We start from the raw sequence: 20,816 nt of genomic DNA, 5'->3' as shown, positions 1-20,816 counted from the left end.
ACCTGTCAGGCGCGCTGACAGGCACAGCTTAGAATTCCTTTCCACAATTACGCTGACAGGCACAGCTTTCTATAAATAATACTTTCAAGTAATAATGTTCTAGCAATGTCATCTTACAATTTTGTGTATTACATTAATTATTTATAGTGCAGATATATACATAGTAAAAAGTGATAGTACGTTGTTGTAATTATTCAAAGTATTTATAATTTGTCTGAACTTATTCTACAAATTTGTCTGTTACCATGGCAGCTGCGGGCATGTCTCAACCAGTTCCTTTCTTGAATGAAATGGGGGAACCTAATGTGCCATGGAAAGAGTGGATAAAAATATTTGAGTCGTACTTAATTGCCATTGGTGGAGATAAATTCAATCCTGTCAGAAAACAGCATATTTTATTGCATAATTTGGGTACCCATGGCAGAAAAATTTATGAATCTCTACCAGAACCGCATGTTCCTGAAGGGCAAGCACAGGATGAGTATGTCACTACATATTTAAAGCTAGAAAAACAGTTTGGTGATAGAATTAATGTAGTCCTCGAACGACACAAGTTTTTTTCTCGTAGCCAAGGGAAACAAGAGAATGTAGTCAGTTACATTGCTGCACTAAGAGGGCTAAGTTCATTATGTGATTTTGGTGAGCTAAATGACTCTCTCATACGAGATCAATTAGTTTGTTGCACTAATAATGTTAAAATTCAGGAGAAATTACTTCAAAGACAACCTGATTTGCAAGAAGCCATTGAAATAGCTAACTCTATTGAGCACACTGCCATATGTCTACAGGAAATTAGGTCCCCAACTGCAATTGAACATGTAAACGAAATCACAGATAACACGATTAATGAGAGTATTCTTAAGGTAAAAACTAGTGATAAGTTAATACACAAACAATCTAATTGTAGAGATGGTCTATCGTGCTACCGTTGTGGAAGTAGTAATCATTTGGCCAATTTTATTTCTTGCCAAGCAAAATCAGCAATTTGTAGAAAATGTAACAAGAGAGGCCATTTTGCTAGGGTATGCAAGAACTTAGCCAAGGTAGAAAAAGAATCTGACAACAAGAAATGGGATGAAAATGCTCAATTGATTAAGAAAATTGTGCTTTAGGTCAAAACAGAAGATACTTGTCGATCACAATACCCTGAATGCACAATTTCGGTTAAAGGCAGAAATATAAGGGTATATGCTGATTCGTGCTCACCTTCTACTATAATAAATGCTGCTGATTTCCGCAATGTGGGGAATGATTGTGAAATTAAATTAATAAAACCTGATGTTAACCCCAAGGGATACAATAAGGATCCTATTCATCTTAAAGGTATGTTTAAAGCCGTCATTTCTTTTAAGGGCCGTTCCATAGTCGGAAAAGTTTATGTTGTGGAGGAAGGGTCAAGCTTACTAGGATGGCAACATCAAAGAGAACTAGGAATAAAACTAGACCCTAATGATCCTGAACAAGTTTTGAGCGTAGACACTTCTATCGCAGATCATCAGATTTTTCAGGAGTTTCCTGAAATATTTTGTGAGAAACTAGGTCTGCTAAAAAACTTCCAACATAAAATTAAATTGAAGCCTAAATCTAAACCAATAGTACACAAAACCAGACCCGTTCCGCACCTATTGAGAGGTGCAGTCAAGATGGAGCTTGAAAGGTTAGAAGCTCTAGGGATTATTCAACCTATTGAATGTTCGGAGTGGTTGGCCCCCATAGTTATAGCTAAAAAGAACAGTTGCAATGATATTAGGATCTGTGTGGCCCTAAGGGATCTTAATAGAAACATCTGGGTCGAGAGACATCCCCTTCCTAGAATCCATGAGTTATTAAGCACAATGGGTGAAGCTAGTTACTTCTCGGTACTCGATCTTTCAAGTGCGTACCATCAGGTAGAATTGCATCCTGAATCTAAATTGCTTACTGCTTTTACCACTCCGTTGGGCTCATTTATGTTTAACAGGATGCCCTTTGGGCTTGCATCAGCTGCTGCTGTATTCCAGAAAATCATGCAGCATATCCTGGGTAATGTAGAGAAGACCCTCTGTTTCCAGGACGATATTCTAATTTATGGAGCCACTGAGGAGGAGCATAATAAGAATCTAAGGAAGGTATTGGGCAAATTGAGAACAGCAGGACTTACCTTAAAGAAAGACAAATGTCGCATAGGAGTAAATTCAGTAGAATACTTAGGGCATATCATTTCTAAAGATGGGTTCAAACCCAAAACCTCGTTAGTGGATGCGGTAAAAAAAGCAGAGGATCCTAAGAATAAAGATGAGTTAAGATCTTTCCTTGGTCTAGCGGAATTCATGGCGAAGTATGTCAGAAATTTTTCTTCAATCTCGTTTGGCCTCAGAGAATTACTTCAAAGTCATGTACCGTACAACTGGTCAGAACAACATGATAATGCCTTCAAGGAAATTAAATTAGCTATAGCGAATGCACCGTGTCTGTGTAATTTCGATCATCAAAGGAAGACGATCCTCACCACTGACGCTAGTAAATTGGGTCTAGGTGCGACATTATCTCAAATAGTGGAAGGTAATGAACGTATTGTAGCATTTGCATCCAGGGCTTTAAGTAAAGCGGAAACAAACTATTCTGTCATTGAGAGGGAGGCTTTAGCGTGTTACTGGGCCATCAAACATTTTACATTTTTCCTGTGGGGCATTCAATTTGATTTAAGGACTGATCATAAACCCCTGGTTTATGTTTTCTCCCCCAAAGGATTTTCCAACAGCACACCTAGAATCGCTAGGTGGATTTTAGGTTTAGAAAATTTTCATTTAAAAATTTAATACCTTCCTGGCAACAGGAACACAGCTGCTGATTTTTTATCCAGAGTCCCGTTAGACATTAAAGAGGACTTTGAAAGTGATGAACATCCCATAATGATGATTAACATTCCCTCAATAAGTAAGGAGGAATGGATATCTGCATCCCAAATAGAAGAATCCTTATCCTTACTTAGAACTAAAGCAAAGAAAGGTTGGCCATCATCGAAAAAAGATGTAGAAGAAATCATTAGCAATTATTGGGAAGTGAGGTATGAGATCAATGAGAATAATAATCTTGTGTTTAGGAATGATAAGATCATACCGCCATAAAGTCTGAAACACAAGATCATTACATTAGCCCACGAGGGTCACTTAGGCAGAAGCCTCACCAAATCTAGATTGAGAGTAAGATTTTGGTTTCCGAACATGGATGCTATGGTGGAGCAGGAAGTTAAATCTTGCTCCATATGTGCGCTCAGTGACAAAAGTAAAATAGTTCACAAAGCCCCAATATCCCCTGTTGAGGTACCAGATAAACCCTGGGTAAAAGTAGGGTTTGACATCATTGGCCCTATCAATCTTCCGGGAGTAATCAAAAAATTTGGTTTAATTCTAGGTAATTATCAATCGCATTGGATCACTACCAAATTAGTTAATCAAATAACTACTGATGTGGTCGTTAATTTTCTCAAGGATACCTTTGCCCTGGAGGGTATTCCAGAAATTCTCATCACAGATAATGAAGTTCAATTAACTTCTTCGGTGATGAAGAATTTCCTTGAATCTATGGGAGTGAAACACTTTACTACTACTCTTTATTGTCCTAGAGCTAATGGTTTAGCTGAAAGGACAAATCGTATGATTAAAGATTGTATTCAACTAGCCAGCATCAACCACTTAAATGTAGAAAATGCAATCAGAGATATGTTATGGGCATACCACACCACTCCCAATTCGATCACTAATGTGTCCCCGTTTACAGCACTGAAAGGCAGAAAACAATGTACTAAGTTTTTTCCTGTCTGGTTAGAGGGAGGGGAAAGAAGTGAGTGTTCCACTAATCTTAGTAAAATCAGAATCTCTAGACACCAGGACAGGTATAAAAGCAGATATGATACCACACAGGGTGTAAAAAAACAACAATGGAAAATTAATGATCAAGTATATGTAAAGAAACCAGTGGGTGGAATGCGGACAGGAATGAAAGGCACCAAATTCATGGGTCCTTTCCGCATTAAAAAAGTAAAGAAAAATGTAGTGATATTGGAAAATGGTCAATGTTGGATCATGGACAGACTTGTCAAGCAATCGGTACTCGACGGAGAGGAAAAAGAAAACATCGTGGAAGGATCTTTACCGGAAGAGTTGGCAAAGGGTTCCTCAGTTAGCAAGTTCCAAAGGGAATTGAGTCATCGACGAGTCAACCCTCCAATATGGCACAAAGACTATGACATTACCACCTGAAGATGTTCTCTATACCATAAGAGTATTATTATCTATGTAAATATTTGGGGAAATGTATGCCATGTATGTTCATGGAATGTTGCGTATAATATTTGCAAAATATATTAATCTTGGTTAATTTATTAAGGGGGAAGAAGTGTTGTAATATGGTTTATGTCACATAGTTAATTACATATCATATAGGTTAAGACATAGGATAAGTACATAATAATATAAATATGTTGTTAGAGATTACAATTAATTAGGAATGGTAGTTCCCTTCCCCCCCTAGGTCCAAGAATGGGACAGTCGGAATGTTGGGCAATGGAGGCCAGATTAGAATGTTGAGGATTTGACAGAAGGCAAGCACAAGGGAAGCTGTGTGAAGGGAAGGGACAGTTGGAGCATTGGAGATGGAATAAAGTCTGAATCAATAATTCCTACAGTCTCTGACTTTATATCAATAAGTTTTAAAGATTGGTTTAATAAAAGGGCTGCATTTTGGATAGCAAAGTGTGAGCTGCAATAACCAGAACTACGCAACACAGTAATATTAAAATAGTAACGATGAGAGTGAAACACAAGAATAAGGCGATCATAGTGCCTCTAAGGTCTATGGGCTATTCTCTCTCTAAATTATATTTTGAGCACAGCATCTTAAGCTCTAAGCCTGCCTTTCATGTTTCCCCGGGAGGACATCTACCCTCATACCTGTGCAAATGCCTGTAATCTACGTCAGCATCTGCAACGGGGCATTCAGCATTCAGTTGTGGTTCCCTGGCTGGAATCTCCCTCTTGACGTGTACTAGGACTAGGAAGTGTTTTTATAACTAACACAACAGATGTTCTAAGAAAATGTCCCTACGTAAGGATGTGTATTTTCTACGAATGTCGGAGACTAAACTTCTACCACGTTTACCTGCAATGTACCAGACTGTAGCCTTGACTGAAGCACAGGGCGATCAAGAATGCATTGTTTGAGAACACAGTGCTGAACGAAGCTAAACAGTTTGATAGAAGAAACTAAAACAAGACCGTAAAATTGGTTATTGTAAAATAATAGTGCGAAGCTGAATAAAATAGAACTAGGGCAAAGTGCACAGCGGCCTAGTATGTCAAACTAACGTGCATGGAGCTGTACTTAAAAATGGCTACACAACAAAAGCAATAAGCAAGACTGATCTGAGAGGTGAGAATCACACCCACTGAGTGAGTCTGTGCCCAGCCGCCACTGTGTAGTTATAATTAGGACTACCTTTCTATAAGAATTAGCTTTGTTGGTTTACTAATAGCTTGGGCGGTATTTGACGAATATTCACAAAGCGTTCCAAAAAAAATCACTTTTTTGCTCCGCTCCTCCCAGGAAAGTTTTGGGGTAATCTGTCAAGGGGAGGCCAAGAAAATCGGGGGTCCCAAAATGCAATTTCCCCATGCAATTTCCATAGGGATTTTTGGGAATGAGATACAGCTAAATCGTCTAGAACGGAATCACACCAAATTTGGCAGGAAGCTAGATCTTGGTCCAGAGAGCGTGCATTTTTGTGATTTGGTGTAAATCCATTCAGTTGTTTTTGAGAAATTAAGGTTACAACATTTTTGAATATTTGGATGGTTGGTTTCGTGGGGCACTCACAAGTGTCTTGCAGGCTTGAAGTAAAATAAATAGAGTGCTCTGATTGGCTGAGGGGGTCTTTATTTTTCTTTGGCTACCTTGCTCCCACAGGAGTTAGGGTCCTGTGGGAGCGAACGCTCTGATTTGCTGGCCGCAACACAATAATAAATGGTGGCGGGCATTGGGGGACTCAGGGACTTAGTCCCCTTTCCTGAAAAAATCTGAAAAAAGTAAAATATGGGGATAGGGTAGGGATGCCCTGCCCCCTCTATCTAAAGGTTAAAAAAAAAAAAAAAAAAAAAAAAGAAGAAGTTTTTTTGTCTCCCGCAATCCCATGGTTCTCCCGAGCAATATCTGCCCAAGGGACCCCATCCACTGGCGACCAATACTTATCAATGCCCCAGGGAGCCCACCCTAAGGACACTATGGGGGTGATTCTGACCCCGGCGATACTAAACCGCCGGGGCCAGGGTCGGCGGGAGCACCGCCAACAGGCTGGCGGTGCTCTCAAGGGCATTCTGACCGCGGCGGTTTGGCCGCGGTCAGAAGAGGAAAACCGGCGGTCTCCCGCCGGTTTTCCGCTGCCCTGAGGAATCCAGCTGCGCCGCCATGGGGATTCAGACACCCCATACCGCCATCATGTTCCTGGCGGTTCGCCGGCCAGGAACAGGATGGCGGTATGGGGTGTCGTGGGGCCCCTGGGGGCCCCTGCAGTGCCCATGCCAATGGCATGGGCACTGCAGGGGCCCCCGTAAGCGGGCCCCACTTTGAATTTCACTGTCTGCATTGCAGACAGTGAAATTTGCGACGGGTGCAACTGCACCCGTCGCACCTTCCCACTCCGCCGGCTCCATTCGGAGCCGGCTTCCTCGTGGGAAGGGTGTTTCCCACTGGGCTGGCGGGCGGCCTTTTGGCGGTCGCCCGCCAGCCCAGTGGGAAACCCAGAATCACCGCAGCGGTCTTATGACCGCGGAGCGGTGTTCTGGAGGGGGGAACTCTGGCGGGCGGCCTCCGCCGCCCGTCAGAGTTAGAATGACCCCCTATGATTCCCTGCCTGGTGGTTCTATGGCTGCAGTTTGTAGCCGATAATGGTTTAAAAAAAAAAAAAAGACTCAGACATGTTGACTTTTTTTTTTTATGAAACGTTATTAATTTTTTTCAAGACAATCACTTTTATAACATATTGTAATTAGTGAATTAATTAAATATACATTTGATAATTATTGGTGTTTTTTTTTTTTTTTTTTTTTTTTTTACAAAGACAATAGGTGTACTTTATATAAGTTGATGTGTTGACCCCTTCATAAGGCCAATAGGCCCACTTTTTATATTTTGGTGTTCTGACCAGCTGACAAAGTCTGTAGGTCTGCATTACTTAAAATGAAACCCTATATTTTGTAGCTTCACATAATCAGTTGCGCATCCGTGAGGGTTTGTGCTAGTTTGGACGCCAGGCCCTGCACCCATTCACCTACCAGAGACCAGGCCGTGCCGCCAAACCCAGGCTGCAAACGGCCAAAGTCTGTACACGGCATAGGGTTGGCTGCCCATTGGGTGCTAGATGCAGAGCCTGGGACCAGGCTTTAAGTATGGTAATACAATATTACTTTACTTTTTAAAATCTGTAGCAATTCACTAGGAAAAAAAAACAAATGATAAAGTTACATTACAGTTAGGAAATATATAATACTTTATACACAAAAAACCTGAAAAAAACAATAGTTGAAGGGGCATTCTAGCTAGGTTCAAATGTTTTAAAATAAGAAACAAAGCAAGAGGACTCCTTTCCATCAACCATCTGCACAGGAAGTGACATCACTGGATTTCCCACTATCCATCTGCACAGGAAGTGGCATCAATGGATGTCCATCATCCATCTGCACCAGAAGTGTCATCACTGGTTTCCCGCCAAATCTGTTTCTAAAAGTAGATGACAAGCAAGATGACTCATTTCCATCATCCATCTGCATAGGAAGTGACATCCCTGGTGTTCCCATCATCCATATGTACAGAAGTGACATCACTGAATTTCCAATCAACCTCTGCACAGGAAAATACATCACTGGTTTCCTGCCAAAACTGTCTTTAAAAGAAGAAGCCCCCTCAAACATAGCAATACAACAAGACCTAGACCCCAGACCAGTTGGAACACACAGGAACGTAGCCTGATGAATCATCGCTGCAAACCACTGGAGCAAAAATCGAGAATGCGCCAAGACAGTGTAGACGGGAGCACATTCAACTCCGTCCTAAGGAGCTACGAACAAATGATCTTCACCACTCATGCCCTAAGGTAACTGTAACTCACGACCTCACCTTGCACTGCTAATAACCTCCCATATCACATCATTCATGACATGTTCTATGACATTGCTGCTAACATCACTGCCACATCTGAAATTACATCATTGATAACAATACTGCGCATGGAGGGGCGCAAGTTATAGTTACTTTAAGGCATAAGTTATAGTTTCTTCAGATAATTAGAACTGGTGAATTTCAGTGGTTTGTTAGTTTAAAACAGTATGTTTTAACAGACATCCCTTTAACCTTTGATTTTTCAGTGAGTTTTTTAATGTAAAGTAAGATATAATTAAAATTCCTAACCATACTATCCCTTTAACACCTTTTTGTTTTTTGTTTTTTTAGTGAAAAAACATATACATTAGGTGGTTATAGCTAGTTTCCATAGGAAAAGCGTTTTTTGTTTTGCAAATAACTTTAGTTTTGAAATGTTTGTGAAGATTCTTCAAACGGCGCTAGTTTGCCACTCACTTCAGCTGCTGTCTTGAAAGTTTTGGGGTAATCTGTCTAGCTGGGGCCGAGAAAAAGGGGGGGGGGGCGGTCCCTAAGCGCATTTTGCTCATGCAATTTTCCATAGGGATTTTGAACATGATTTGAACTGGACGGAATTACACCAAATGTGCAGAAAGGTAGCTCTGGGTCATAATCTGTTCAGTAGTGTTGTAGTTATTAAAGAAAAAAGAAAGATAGCTATCTAAGCACAGATCTCATGGTGAGATCTGATTGGTTTCCAGCACTTTAACCAGGAAGTGCTGGTAGCCATTTAAGGACTCCGACTCAGCCGAGTCCCAGGAAAAAAAACATTTAAAAAGAAGACAAGGGGGTAAAATAATGATACCCTGACCCCCACAGCATGGTGGTGGGGTCCCATAGGGACCCTGCCTGGATCTAAAAACGTTTAAAGGTCTTGCTCTCCCTGTGCTGCTGCATCGCTCTTGCTCCTGTCTTCTCCTTGCTTTTTCCCCCGTTTTTTGAGTGCCTCCTCTTTGCTTTCCCCTCATTCTCAGTGCTTTCTCCTTGCTTTTTCATCAGTTTTTGTGTGCCCTTTCCTTGCTTTTGCCTTGCTTTCTCCTTGATTTTCCCTCCTTTTTTGTGTGCCCACTCTTTGCTTTTCCCTTGTTTTCACTACTTTCTGCTTTCTTTTCGCCCGTACTTTGTGTTTCTTCTCCTTGCTTTTCCCTCATTTTCACTGCTTTCTCCTTGCTTTTTGCCCTGTTTTTGAGTTCCTTCTCCTTTATTTTTTCCTTGTTTTCGCTGCTTTCTCCTTGCTTTTCCCTTGTTTTTCTGTGTGCCTTCTTCCTTTCCCTAATTTTCGCTGCTTTCTCCTTGCTTTTACCCCCGTATTTTGTGTTTTTGCCCTCATTCTCACTGCTTTCTCCTTGCTGTTTCATCCATTTTTTGTGTGCTGTTTTCCTTGCTTTCCCCTCGTTTTCACTTCTTTCTTCTTGCTTTTTTCCTCATTTTTTGTGTGCCTTCTTTTTGCTTTTCCCTAGCTTTCACTGTTTTCTCCTTACTTTTTCTCATGGTTTCTTAGTGCCTTCTCGTTGCTTTTCACTCATGGCGTGGGGTTGGATGCACGAGGGCGGTTGGCTGCAGGCCCCTCGGCCAACCCCCACTGCATTGAAAAAAAAGCATAGAAATTCACTGAAAAAAACAAAGGTTAAAGGGATGCTATAGTTGGGAATTAGCATTTAACAAACCTTAGAAATTCACCAAAAAACCCAAAGATTACAGGGCTGTTATAGTCAGGATCAGAATTTATATGCACAAAACCATAGAAATGTACCTGTTATAGTTAGGTATTTCAAGTAACTATATCTCGTAACAAGGTAACGATAACTTGTGCCCTCGCCATGCACTGCTAATTATCCCACTTATTATTACATCTGTAATTGCATCTTCTGTGATTATATAATTGCAACATTTGCAGTAAGACTATTAATCTGAAAAGTCTGGATGGCGGGGGCACGAGTTTTAGATACCTTGAAATAGGTATTTCATCATAGTAATGAAAGCCCCTAAACCACTCTGCAGAGGTTTAATATTGTCAGGGCAACAAGGATTACATGATGTGCAGCACCTAATTATGCAGCAAAAAATGCAATTTATGCAGCAACTTCTACCTCAGTATTATTTTCATCCATTTGAGATATAAACAGCCTTTGTTGGTGAAATATGCACATGTTGTGGCAAACTGTGCTTGATGCAGTAAATCCATAATTAGGCAGTAACTAGTGGTTTATGATGTCACTACCACCCATTGATGCCAGTAGTGGACAACATTACTTAGTACCAATCATGTATGCCCTCTCTCTCTGAGTCTGAGTGTGTTGGTAATGATGATTTCCAGGAACATTTGCTCATATTTAATCAATGTTTGAAAAACCTGAGAGATTCCAGTAGAAAACACAATTAAAAGTAACATAGTTACACCCTTTGAAGGTCTACCTTTTGCATACCTTTTCTAAAGATATGCATAGGTTATGCATTTGTACCAACTATTGTGCAAAAGTAACACACTTCAGCACGTAAATTATACTCTTGACCGGGAGCTGCAGCAGGCCCGGGCTACTTTTATATGTCCAGTGTGCATCTGTGGTGGGCCCAGGCACTTTTCCAGCAAATTCTCCTTTTGTCTTTGTACAGTATTGATTACTATTTCGGTAAAAAAAAAAATATATATATATATATACATTGAAAACGGATACCCCATATTTTAACTGGAAACATTGGCCAGCTTGCTCCCTGGCTCACCCACTACTCCTTATGATTTGCTGTAAAGGACTTAGAACAAAATTACATTTTGTGTGAAAAATCCTAATAAAGCTCAAAATGAAAACAATAATCTCACTATGAGAGGTAATTTGATTCAACTCTGATTTTCCCTTTCTTGTTCAATAATAATGTTTTATTTTTTTGCTTTGTCAGGCTCTACCCTGTTGTTCCGACTAATTCCAGGGTTTCTACTGAAAAAGAGATAAGCATCGGAGAATATTCTTTTCCCAAAAACGTAAGTCTTCCTGTCACAGTCCATCTTTGTGCTAAGTTCAGAAGCTTAAAACATATGGGGATATGTGGGTATTTGTTGAGGGCTGTGTGAAGGTGTTGGATAGGTCTGTGTCTTTTTGAGGTCATCATGACAGCCTTTTGAGGGGTATACGCAGGTTCTTATGAGGCCTATGTAAGGATCTGTTGGGGGTTATATGAAGGTATAGTTGGGTATGTAAGGCTCAGCTTCGGCCAGATATGGACTATTTGAGGATCTGCTAAGGGGTATGAGAAAATATGTATGAGATGATGCAACAGTCTTTTGTGACTATCTGAGAGTCTAGTGAGAACAATATATCTAGGACTATACCTCAGTCAGTAAGTGGATACGTCGTGGTCTTTTGTGGGTTATATTATAGTATGTTATGCTGATTGCTATGCGCGTTGAAGGTCTATTGAGAGCTATATGAGTGGTAGCGTGTGGATTTAATGGTGATTAATTTAGGTAGGTTGTGTTGAGGGTTACATAAGAGTCCGTGGCTATGTGAAGGTATGTTAATAGTATGTTGTGGTGAGGGCTATGTGAGTTGAGGGTTTGTAACTTGCTGTCTGAGGATCTGTTAAGGAGCATTTAAGTGTCACATGCAATTGTTTGCTTAGATTAAGGTAGATTGCATTGAGGCCTGTGTGAGTTGAGAGACTGAGCGTTTGTTGACAGTCTTATGAGCAGTCATTTGGCGGATATTTGATAGTCTTTTGGTGTGTATTTGAGGACCTTTTTGAAGATACGTCGTTTTCTTTTGTGTAGGTTTGTTAAATCCCTTTGTGGTCATGAGAGTCTGGATATGTGACTGTTTTTTTAATGGACAAAGTGAGAGTCAGTCGATGGATATGTGATAATATTTGTGGGTTGTTTTAGAGAATATCCTGTTTCGAGCTGTGTAGGTTTGATGGTCTGTTGAATTCATTATAAGACTCAAGTTGTGGGTATGTGAAGGCTTCTTAAGGGTTTTAACAATCATTTGCTGGATATGTGAAGATCTTGTGGGGAAATTTGAGAGTCAATCAGTGGATATTGCTGGGGGGGGTGTAGGAGCGGTAGGTCAAGGGATATGTGATGGTCTGAAAGGGCAAAATGAGAGTTAGTCAGTGAACAGGTAATTGTATGCCAGCTTTTATATAAGATAATGTTGTCCTGATGGCTTTGTGAGAGCACAGATTGTGTTTTTATGTTAAAGACTATCTGAGAGTCAGTTGATGGCCATGATTGTTTAGTGACATCTATAGGAGAGGCAGACAGAGGGTATGTGATGATCTTGTGAGGTCTGTAGGAGTGAGTTGGTTATGTTATGCTGACAAATATGTGACTTTAGGGTCCATTGGTGATTATGGTGATGGTCCTTTGTAGTGATGTGAGAGTCTGGGAAGGACAATATGAGGTTTGTTTGTTAAGTTAGAATCTGTGGGTTCATATGTGATAGCTTTTCAGAGCTGTATGAGAGAGAATTGATATTTGATAGCATGTTTGTGGCCAAATCAGGCTATGTTGTGTGGAAGGGGAAGGTGAATTTATGGTTTGTTGTTTATTAGGTGAAGTGCTCTTGAGGGCTACATGAGTCATTCTGTGGCTATATGATGGTTTTATGAGGGCTATACGAGAATTGGTCTGAGTCTTTTATGACATGTAGGGCCTGCCTACCTTAGATAAATTGTATTCAAGAATATGTAATGGTCCGTTAGAGCCTTTGAGAATCTAGCACTATGTAAAGGCCTGTGCAATGATCTGTTGTAGGCCAGTTCAAGTTCTATCATTGGTTATGCGAAAGTCTTATGTAAACTATGAAAGGATCAGTTGTTGACTATATGACTGTCAGATATGGCTCAGTAGTTCATACGTAGTAAACAGGATATACATTGGGTAACTTTGTAACATGGTCCTACATTGCCACTGAGTGATGCTAACGTGATAAACTTAGAGGCTGAAGCATGAGTGGTATGGAAATGTCACCTGAAGATCGGCCAAGAGCAAATTGCACCCTCCATCTGTAGAAAATACTGCTGATTATGTCATGTCATGTTATGTTTAGAGCACACTGTTACCTGGGAGGGTATCCTGGTGCTAAGTAGGTGTGAATCTATGCTTGCCTACGGTAGGCTGGAGGGGTGGTTATTTGAAGAGTCTTGCAGGTGTTGCTCAGGAGCCATTTGAATATTTTCCTCTGCATCTTCAGGGTGTGAATGCATGATGCTATGATGGCGATGACGTGTTGTCAAGTCCAGTTTTCAGTCTATAATTTTCCTGAGGTTCCTGATGAGGGTGCTGTGTAGGGGGTGGGTCCTAGTTCAGTTGGCCACCAGGTGGAGGCCTGTTGCGAGGTGTTCTTGCCGCAAATCACAACTTCTGTCTTGTCTTTGTTGAGTTTGAGACAGCTGGACTTCATCCAGTTGGTGATTTTTGGTCATGCAGCAGGTTAACTTGTTCCTTATGAGGGGAGTCTTATCCAAGAGAGTGTGAATGAGCTATGACATTGGCATAGGAGAGGACTTCGATATCGTGGGCACGGATGACACTGACTAGAGAGATCATGTATGCATTACAGAGGACTGAGGGACCAATCTTACAGAATTCCAAAAATGAGGTTGTGGGTGTCCTCAGAGTAGAGGTAGGGGTAAGGGGCAAGGCTGACTGCTTGTTTTCTGCTATTAAAGAAAGAGCAAATTCAGCAAAAAGTGGGTCCTTGGATTCCAATCTTGTGTACGCATTGGATGAGGATGGGGTGGGAGACCACGTTGAATGCTGTAGAGAAGTCCAGGAGGAAGAGGGCTGTTGTGTCTCCTCTGCCCGGGATCATGCAAATGTCCTATTTGGTGATGAAGGCTGTTTCAGTGCTGTGCTTGGGTCTGAAGACCGACTATGTGGTGTCATGGAGTTGTTAGTTGCCTTGGTGGTCGGTGAGTCATCTGTTGATTAGGTTCTCTAAGACTTTGGCCAGATAAGGGTAAGGAGACTTGTCTGTAACTGGTAAGTGTAGATGGGTTGGCAGGCAGTTTCTTGAGTAGTGGAGAACTGTGGCATGTTTCCAAATGCCCAGAAAACTGGCTGAAGAGATAGAAGCTTTGGGGATCGGTATGAGTGCTGCACAGGTGTGTTGGAGTCCACTGGTGAAAGCATTATGGGGGCATGGGTCCAATGTGGCCACGAAGTAGATTGACTTTATGGTGCCAGTAGTCTTGTCCGCTGTGATGGGTGGGGAACATAAGGTCAAGGTTTCCTCTTTTGTCAAGATGGAAAGTTGAGTTGCAAGGTGCGGTTGAGGAATTAAGTTGCTGTATATCGAGGTTATCTTGCTGCTGAAGAATCCTGAGACCTTGTCACCAGGGTCCTGTAAGGGGTGATGTTGTTCCAAGTGGTAGATGGTAAGTTGAGATCTCTTTACTGCTGTTGGGGCTGGGGCTGATGAAGTCTGCAAGAGCGGTGCACATGGTGTTCCGGATCTGTTGGTGGTAGCGTTTCAGGGTGCATTTGAAGGTGTTCTTGTTCACAATATCCTGGGTCATTCTCCTGTGCTCTAGATGTTTGCAGTGATGCATTGTCATCCTGAGTTCCTCTGTGTACCAGCTGGCTTACAGTATGGATTTTGTGACTTTTACTGCACTTGAGGATCAAGGTGTCGACAATGGCAGTGATTCAGCTGTTGCACTTCTGATGGTTTCTGGCAGGTGGTTGGTATGTTTGCGCAGTGTGGGGAAACAGCAGTGATCCAGTCTTCCTCTTGGATATTGTTCCTGTTCTGGTAGGCATGTCCAGTGGTGGCTTGTCAATGGTGGTGCGGGACGTGGATGCTAACTCCGACAAGGACTTTGTCTGTCCAGGTGATTGATGATGACTTGTCAACTGCAGTGTTGTCAAAGGATGTGAAAATCGGATCCAGATGATGGCTGGTGGAATTTGTTGGTTCAGTCACGTGATGGATGAGGCCGAGATTTCTGAGGTGTTCAAGCAGAGCTGTTGAGTTTCGATCTGTGGAAGTTCAGTTTTCTGAGAGACAAGGTGCTAGAGTTGATGATGAAGGTGCCGTGAAGCCTGTGATGGTGCTGTCGAAGTTAGTGCATGTTCCTGGTGGTCTGTAGGTTAGGTCTCATTGTGAAGATGATTGTGATGTGCAGTTTGAACTTGAGGTGTACCAAATAGCTGAAGGATGTGGAGCAACTGGTAGTGTCCCTAAAGATTCTAATGACTCTGCCTCCAGGTTTGTGCAGGTGGTCCTTTCTGGCAATCTTGTGGCTGGTGGGGATGGCTGTAGCAGTGTCAGGGGCTGATGCTGGGTTCAGCCAGGTTCTCTTAAAGAACAGTAGGTCTGTGACATAGTCATGCAGCAGGTCGCAAATCTGTGGCGAGTTTGGTGAATGAGCAAGTGTTGAGTATGCACGAGAGTGTGGATGGTTCTGTGAGTGACAGCTGATCAATGTGAGGGTAAGAGAGTGGGGCAAAGGGTGCTGTTGGTGTGAGCGAGGAGAGTGTTGGATGTTGGGTATACATAAGTATTTTCATGAGGTGCAGGAGAACACTCATTCATTATTGCGCACCAGCAGTGCGGTGAGCGGCAGCTGTGGTTGAGAGCATGGAGGTCCGCTGTGGGTAGAAGGAGGACAGGGTTCCTGGCGCTGGGCATGGACAGGCTGAGAATGGGTGCAGATGGGCATTCCTTTAGCATGTCTTCAATGTGCCAGTGGCATAACCGCAGTGCGCACCCCCGCTGCGGCCTCCATTAGGTAAGTCGTGGGAGGAATGCAGGGGGCAGTGGGCAGGTATGGAACAGGAATGGGAGGCAGGAAGTGGTGGAGCACGGGAAAGGAGATAAGGAGCACACAGGGCAGAGTAAGGGAATAGAGTGAGAAAATACAGAGAACAGGAAAGCTAGAGAGGTGATAACGTGTCCCAATCTAGATATTTTATTCGCTCTGAGACTTGTTTTAGGCCGTGATTGAAGTCTCCTTAGGACGAGATAACTATTCAACATGTCAATCAATAGATCAATGACCTCATCAGTGACATTAAGAAGAATCAAAACACACCATGACCCTTCAGTCATGAATAATCACACAAGATTTTAGTGAGATTTATGATATTTATTCCCTATTGATTACAACTCTACTAGTAAGTTTATTAGTCTCAATACCAAAAAACACATCAGCAATGTCACAATATGGCAACTTGAATAAGACTTCATCACAGCCGAGATCATAAACATTAGAACGAAACCCGACGTCAACATGGATTAATCTTAGCAGAGTATTATTAGCGCATTATTCAACAAAGCATAGATTCAGTCATTTGTCTATTTGCGTCTGTTCAGTGAATTCCTTAACCTGTTGAGTGCGGGCGTCGGCCACTGGCCGACGCCCACACACCCTCCCTGGTGCGGGTCACGACCAGTGGCCGACACCAGGAAGGGTATTAATAAATCCTCGGGTGCGTCGCACCCGAGGATTTATTTATATTTTTTAACTTCCCTCAGGAGACACGGAAGCTTCCGTGTCTCCCCCCGCCCCCCACCCGCCCCTTTGTGCGGCGCGCTGACGTTTCAAAGGTGTTTTCCCCATCAAAGCAGGAAGCAGCCTTGCGGCCGCTTCCTGCTTTAATGGGGAAAACGGCCTTCTCCACGTTCGGGAAGGCCTCGTAAGAAAGGGGAGAGTCTCCCCTTTCTTACGAGGCCTTCCTGAAAGTGTTTCCTGGCCCCCTGTCGCAGTTGTGCTGTGATCGGGGGCCAGGAAACACTTTCAGGTTTCCTGGGCCCCCCGATCGCAGCACAGCTGCGATCGGGGGGCCAGGAAACACTTTGAAAAGGCCTCGTAAGAAAGGGGAGACTCTCCCCTTTCTTACGAGGCCTTCTGAAACTGTTTCTGGCCCCCGATCGCAGCTGTGCACAGTTTCAGAAGGCCTCGTAAGAAAGGGGAGAGTCTCCCCTTTCTTACGAGGCCTTTTCAAAGTGTTTCCTGGCCCCCCGATCGCAGCTGTGCTGCGATCGGGGGGGCCAGGAAACCTGAAAGTGTTTCCTGGCCCCCGATCGCAGCACAGCTAGACACCAGGGATTTCACTTTGGGGGGGCGGCCCCCCCGGAAAACGGGCCCCCGTACCCCCCCCCCCCCCCGGCATAATTTTTTTTTTTTTAAAAAGGTAGGTGCCCCCTGGGCAGGGGGTCGCCCGTGGGCAGGGAGACCCCCTGTGGGGGCAATATTTTTTTTTAGATGTTGTAGGGTTTCCCTGGGGGCCATTTTGGCCCCCAAGGAAACCATACAACAACTAAAAAAAATATATATGTATATATAGATCTAAATATATCTATGTAGATAGATATATCTAGGTACATGGATATATCGATAGATATATCTATGTAGATAGATATATATATATATATAGAGGTAGATCTATATCAAAGAGATTTATAAAGCGCGCTACTCACCTGTGAGGGTCTCAAGGCGCTGGGGGGGGGGGGAGGGAAAGGGGCTGGGAGGTTCACTGTTCGAAAAGCCAGGTTTTGAGGCCCTTCCTGAAAAGAAGTAGGTTTTGGGTCTTGCGAAGGTGGGTTGTGAGGGCGTTCCAGGTTTTGGGTGCAAGGTAGGAGAAGGATCTGCCCCCGGTGGTGGTGTGTTTGATGCGGGGGACAGAGGCGAGAGAGAGGTCAGCTGAGCGGACGTTTCGTGTGGGGGTGTGGAAGGTGACTCTCGTTGAGGTAGGCAGGGCCTGTGTTGTGGAGTGATTTGTGTGCGAGGATGAGGATCTTGAAGGTGATCCTTTTGTCAATGGGGAGCCAGTGGAGGGATTTGAGGTGTGGAGAGATGTGTGTGTGTCGGCGGAGGTCGAGGATGAGTCGTGCTGCTGAGTTCTGGATGCGTGTAGTTTGCGCTTGAGTTTTAGAGTGGTGCCGGCGTAGAGGGCGTTTCCGTAATCAAGCCTGCTGCTGATGAGTGCGTGAGTGACAGTTTTTCTGGTCTCTGTGGGGATCCATTTGAATGTTTTTCAGTATACGGAGTTTGTTGAAGCATGAGGAGGTAAGAGCGTTGATTTGTTGGGTCATCGAGAGGGAGGAGTCTAGGATGATGCTGAGGTTGCGTGCGTGGTTGGCGGGGGTGGGTGCAGGGCCTAGCGTGGTGGGCCACCATGGGGGGTCCCAGGTGTTTTTGTGTTGGCCAAAGAGGATTATTTCGGTTTTGCTTGAGTTGAGTTTCAGGTGGTTGGCTGTCATATATATATCACTTTTGTCAATATGTGTGTGGTTTCCCTGGGGGGGAAAGGATCCGACTTGTCTAGTGGCAGTTTTAGTGCCATAAAGAAGCGCAGAAGGTTTATATGCCAACTGCAAAGAGCACATCTGTATTTTATTTAAATAGCTGAGTACATTAGTAAAGTCTATAGAGAGATGAAGGGCACTTTTGCTGGGTGGTAATGAGGGAATCCGAGGAGGAGGGAGTGGGAGCACCAATAATGATTGTTGGACTGGGCGCAGGAGGTGCTAAAGACTGTGACGAATGGTATGTGACAAGGTGTTTTTTGAGTGTCTTGAAAGTACGTGCTGATTGAGGGAAGAAGCGCAGGTAAGGTGGCCTCTACTGTTGCACGTATCTCACACACACCATCGATTTTGTGACTGTCTACGTAGGCTAGTGTTTTAGAGCAACAGTTTAGCCAATAGCAGAGATGGCATCTTGATGGATGACTGCTGCCTGCACTCGGGTTATAGAGGACCGCTCTGACATAGGATCAGAGACTGAGACATCAGATACTGAGACAGCATCTGAGGGATAGGACAATGGCGCAGACTCTGGGAGTGATTTTTCAGTCAGAGAAGTCCCATTCGAAAACTCCTCTTCCAGTACATTATGAGGGAGGTGATGAGGACAGTCCTGCTGTCCCTTCGCAAGCTGTTCGTGCAACTGGGTAATAGTGGGTTAGACCAACCCAGAGAGCAGGTGAATGCGGCGGCAAGCAGAGAGAGAGTGCTCTCTTGGGAGCTCCCCAATTTAGTTCAGCCCCAAATTCCACCACCCAAATCATATTGTGGAGACATCAAAATTGTCTATGGCAAAACAAACTGGTTTTGTAAGGCAGGCACCTGTGTTTTTGGTCCTGGATTCGGCGGCCATATAGAGAAACACACTAAACCCAAACATTTCTGGAAACTAGCCATTCGGGGGAGTCCACAGAGGTGTGACTTGTGTGGATTCCCCAAAGTTTTCTTACCCAGAGTACCCTGCAAAGCTGAAATGTTGAAAAAAACCTCAATTTTTCTCGCATTTCTGTCACACAAACTACAGGAATATGCTGGGATCCACAACATTCCTACCACCCAGTGACTCCTCACCTGTCCTGATAAAAACACTACCCCACTTGAGTGCCTACACCTTGTGCCTGTGTCAGGAATGGATCACCCCAGGGTCAACAGATGCCTCACGTAAGGACCAACATTGACCGTTGTGTGATCTATTCCTGTCACAGGCACCAGGCCTAACCACACAAGTGAGGTATCATATTTATCGGGAGACTTGGGGGAACGCTGGGTGGAAGGAAATTTGTGGCTCCTCTCAGATTCCAGAACTTTCTGTCACCGAAATGTGAGGAAAACGTGTTATTTTAGCCACATTTTGAGGTTTGCAAAGGATTCTGGGTAACAGAACCTGGTCCGAGCCCCACAAGTCACCTCATCTTGGATTCCCCTGGGTTTCTAGTTTTCAAAAATGTGCTGGTTTGCTAGGTTTCCCGAGGTGCCGGCTGAGCTAGAGGCCAAAATCCACAGGTAGGCACTGTTTTCTATGAAAAAATGTGATGTGTCCACGTTGTGTTTTGGGGCATTTCCTGTCGCGGGCGCTAGGCCTACCCACACAAGTGAGGTATCATTTTTATCGGGAGACTTGGGGGAACGCTGGGTGGAAGGAAATTTGTGGCTCCTCTCAGATTCCAGAACTTTCTGTCACCGAAATGTGAGGAAAACTTGTTTTTTTAGCCACTTTTTGAGGTTTGCAAAGGATTCTGGGTAACAGAACCTGGTCCGAGCCCCGCAAGTCACCCCTCCTTGGATTCCCCTAGGCCTCTAGTTTTCAGAAATGCACAGGTTTGGTAGGTTTCCCTAGGTGCCAGCTGAGCTAGAGGCCAAATTCTACAGGTAGGCACTTCTCAAAAAACACCTCTGTTTTCTTCCAAAAATTTAGATGTGTCCACGTTGCGCTTTGGGGCGTTTCCTGTCGCAGGCGCTAGGCCTACCCACACAAGTGAGGTATCATTTTTATCGGGAGACTTGGGGGAATGCCGGGTGGAAGGAAATTTGTGGCTCCTCTCAGATTCCAGAACTTTCTGTCACCAAAATGTTAGGAAAACTTGTTTTTTTAGCCACTTTTTGAGGTTTGCAAAGGATTCTGGGTAACAGAACCTGGTCCGAGCCCCGCAAGTCACCCCTCCTTGGATTCCCCTAGGTCTCTAGTTTTCAGGAAATGCACAGGTTTGGTAGGTTTCCCTATGTGCCGGCTGAGCTAGAGGCCAAAATCTACAGGTTGGCACTTTGGAAAAAACAGCTGTGTTTTCTATAAAAAAAATAGGATGTGTCCATGTTGTGTTTTGGGGCATTTCCTGTCGCGGGCACTAGGCCTACCCACACAAGTGAGGTATCATTTTTATCGGGAGACTTGGGGGAACATAG

The 20,816-nt window shown here is 43.6% G+C and overlaps 1 protein-coding gene across 1 annotated transcript in view; it reads left to right on the top strand.

Moving 5' to 3' along the window:
- The window catches only part of LOC138286654 (sterol 26-hydroxylase, mitochondrial-like), a 198,386-nt gene that overhangs the window by 154,378 nt on the left and 23,192 nt on the right, over window positions 1-20,816 (top strand). The window contains exon 7 of the mRNA XM_069227118.1: window positions 11,065-11,146. Within this exon, the coding sequence (XP_069083219.1) occupies window positions 11,065-11,146 (82 nt within the window). The remainder of the gene's footprint in view (window positions 1-11,064; window positions 11,147-20,816) is intronic.

This window comes from Pleurodeles waltl, chromosome 3_2 (assembly GCF_031143425.1).
Source record: "Pleurodeles waltl isolate 20211129_DDA chromosome 3_2, aPleWal1.hap1.20221129, whole genome shotgun sequence".
Taxonomy (NCBI): Eukaryota; Metazoa; Chordata; class Amphibia; order Caudata; family Salamandridae; genus Pleurodeles; species Pleurodeles waltl.
The sequence above is the reverse complement of the archived record's forward strand: the minus strand, read 5'-3'. Positions and strand labels throughout refer to the sequence as shown.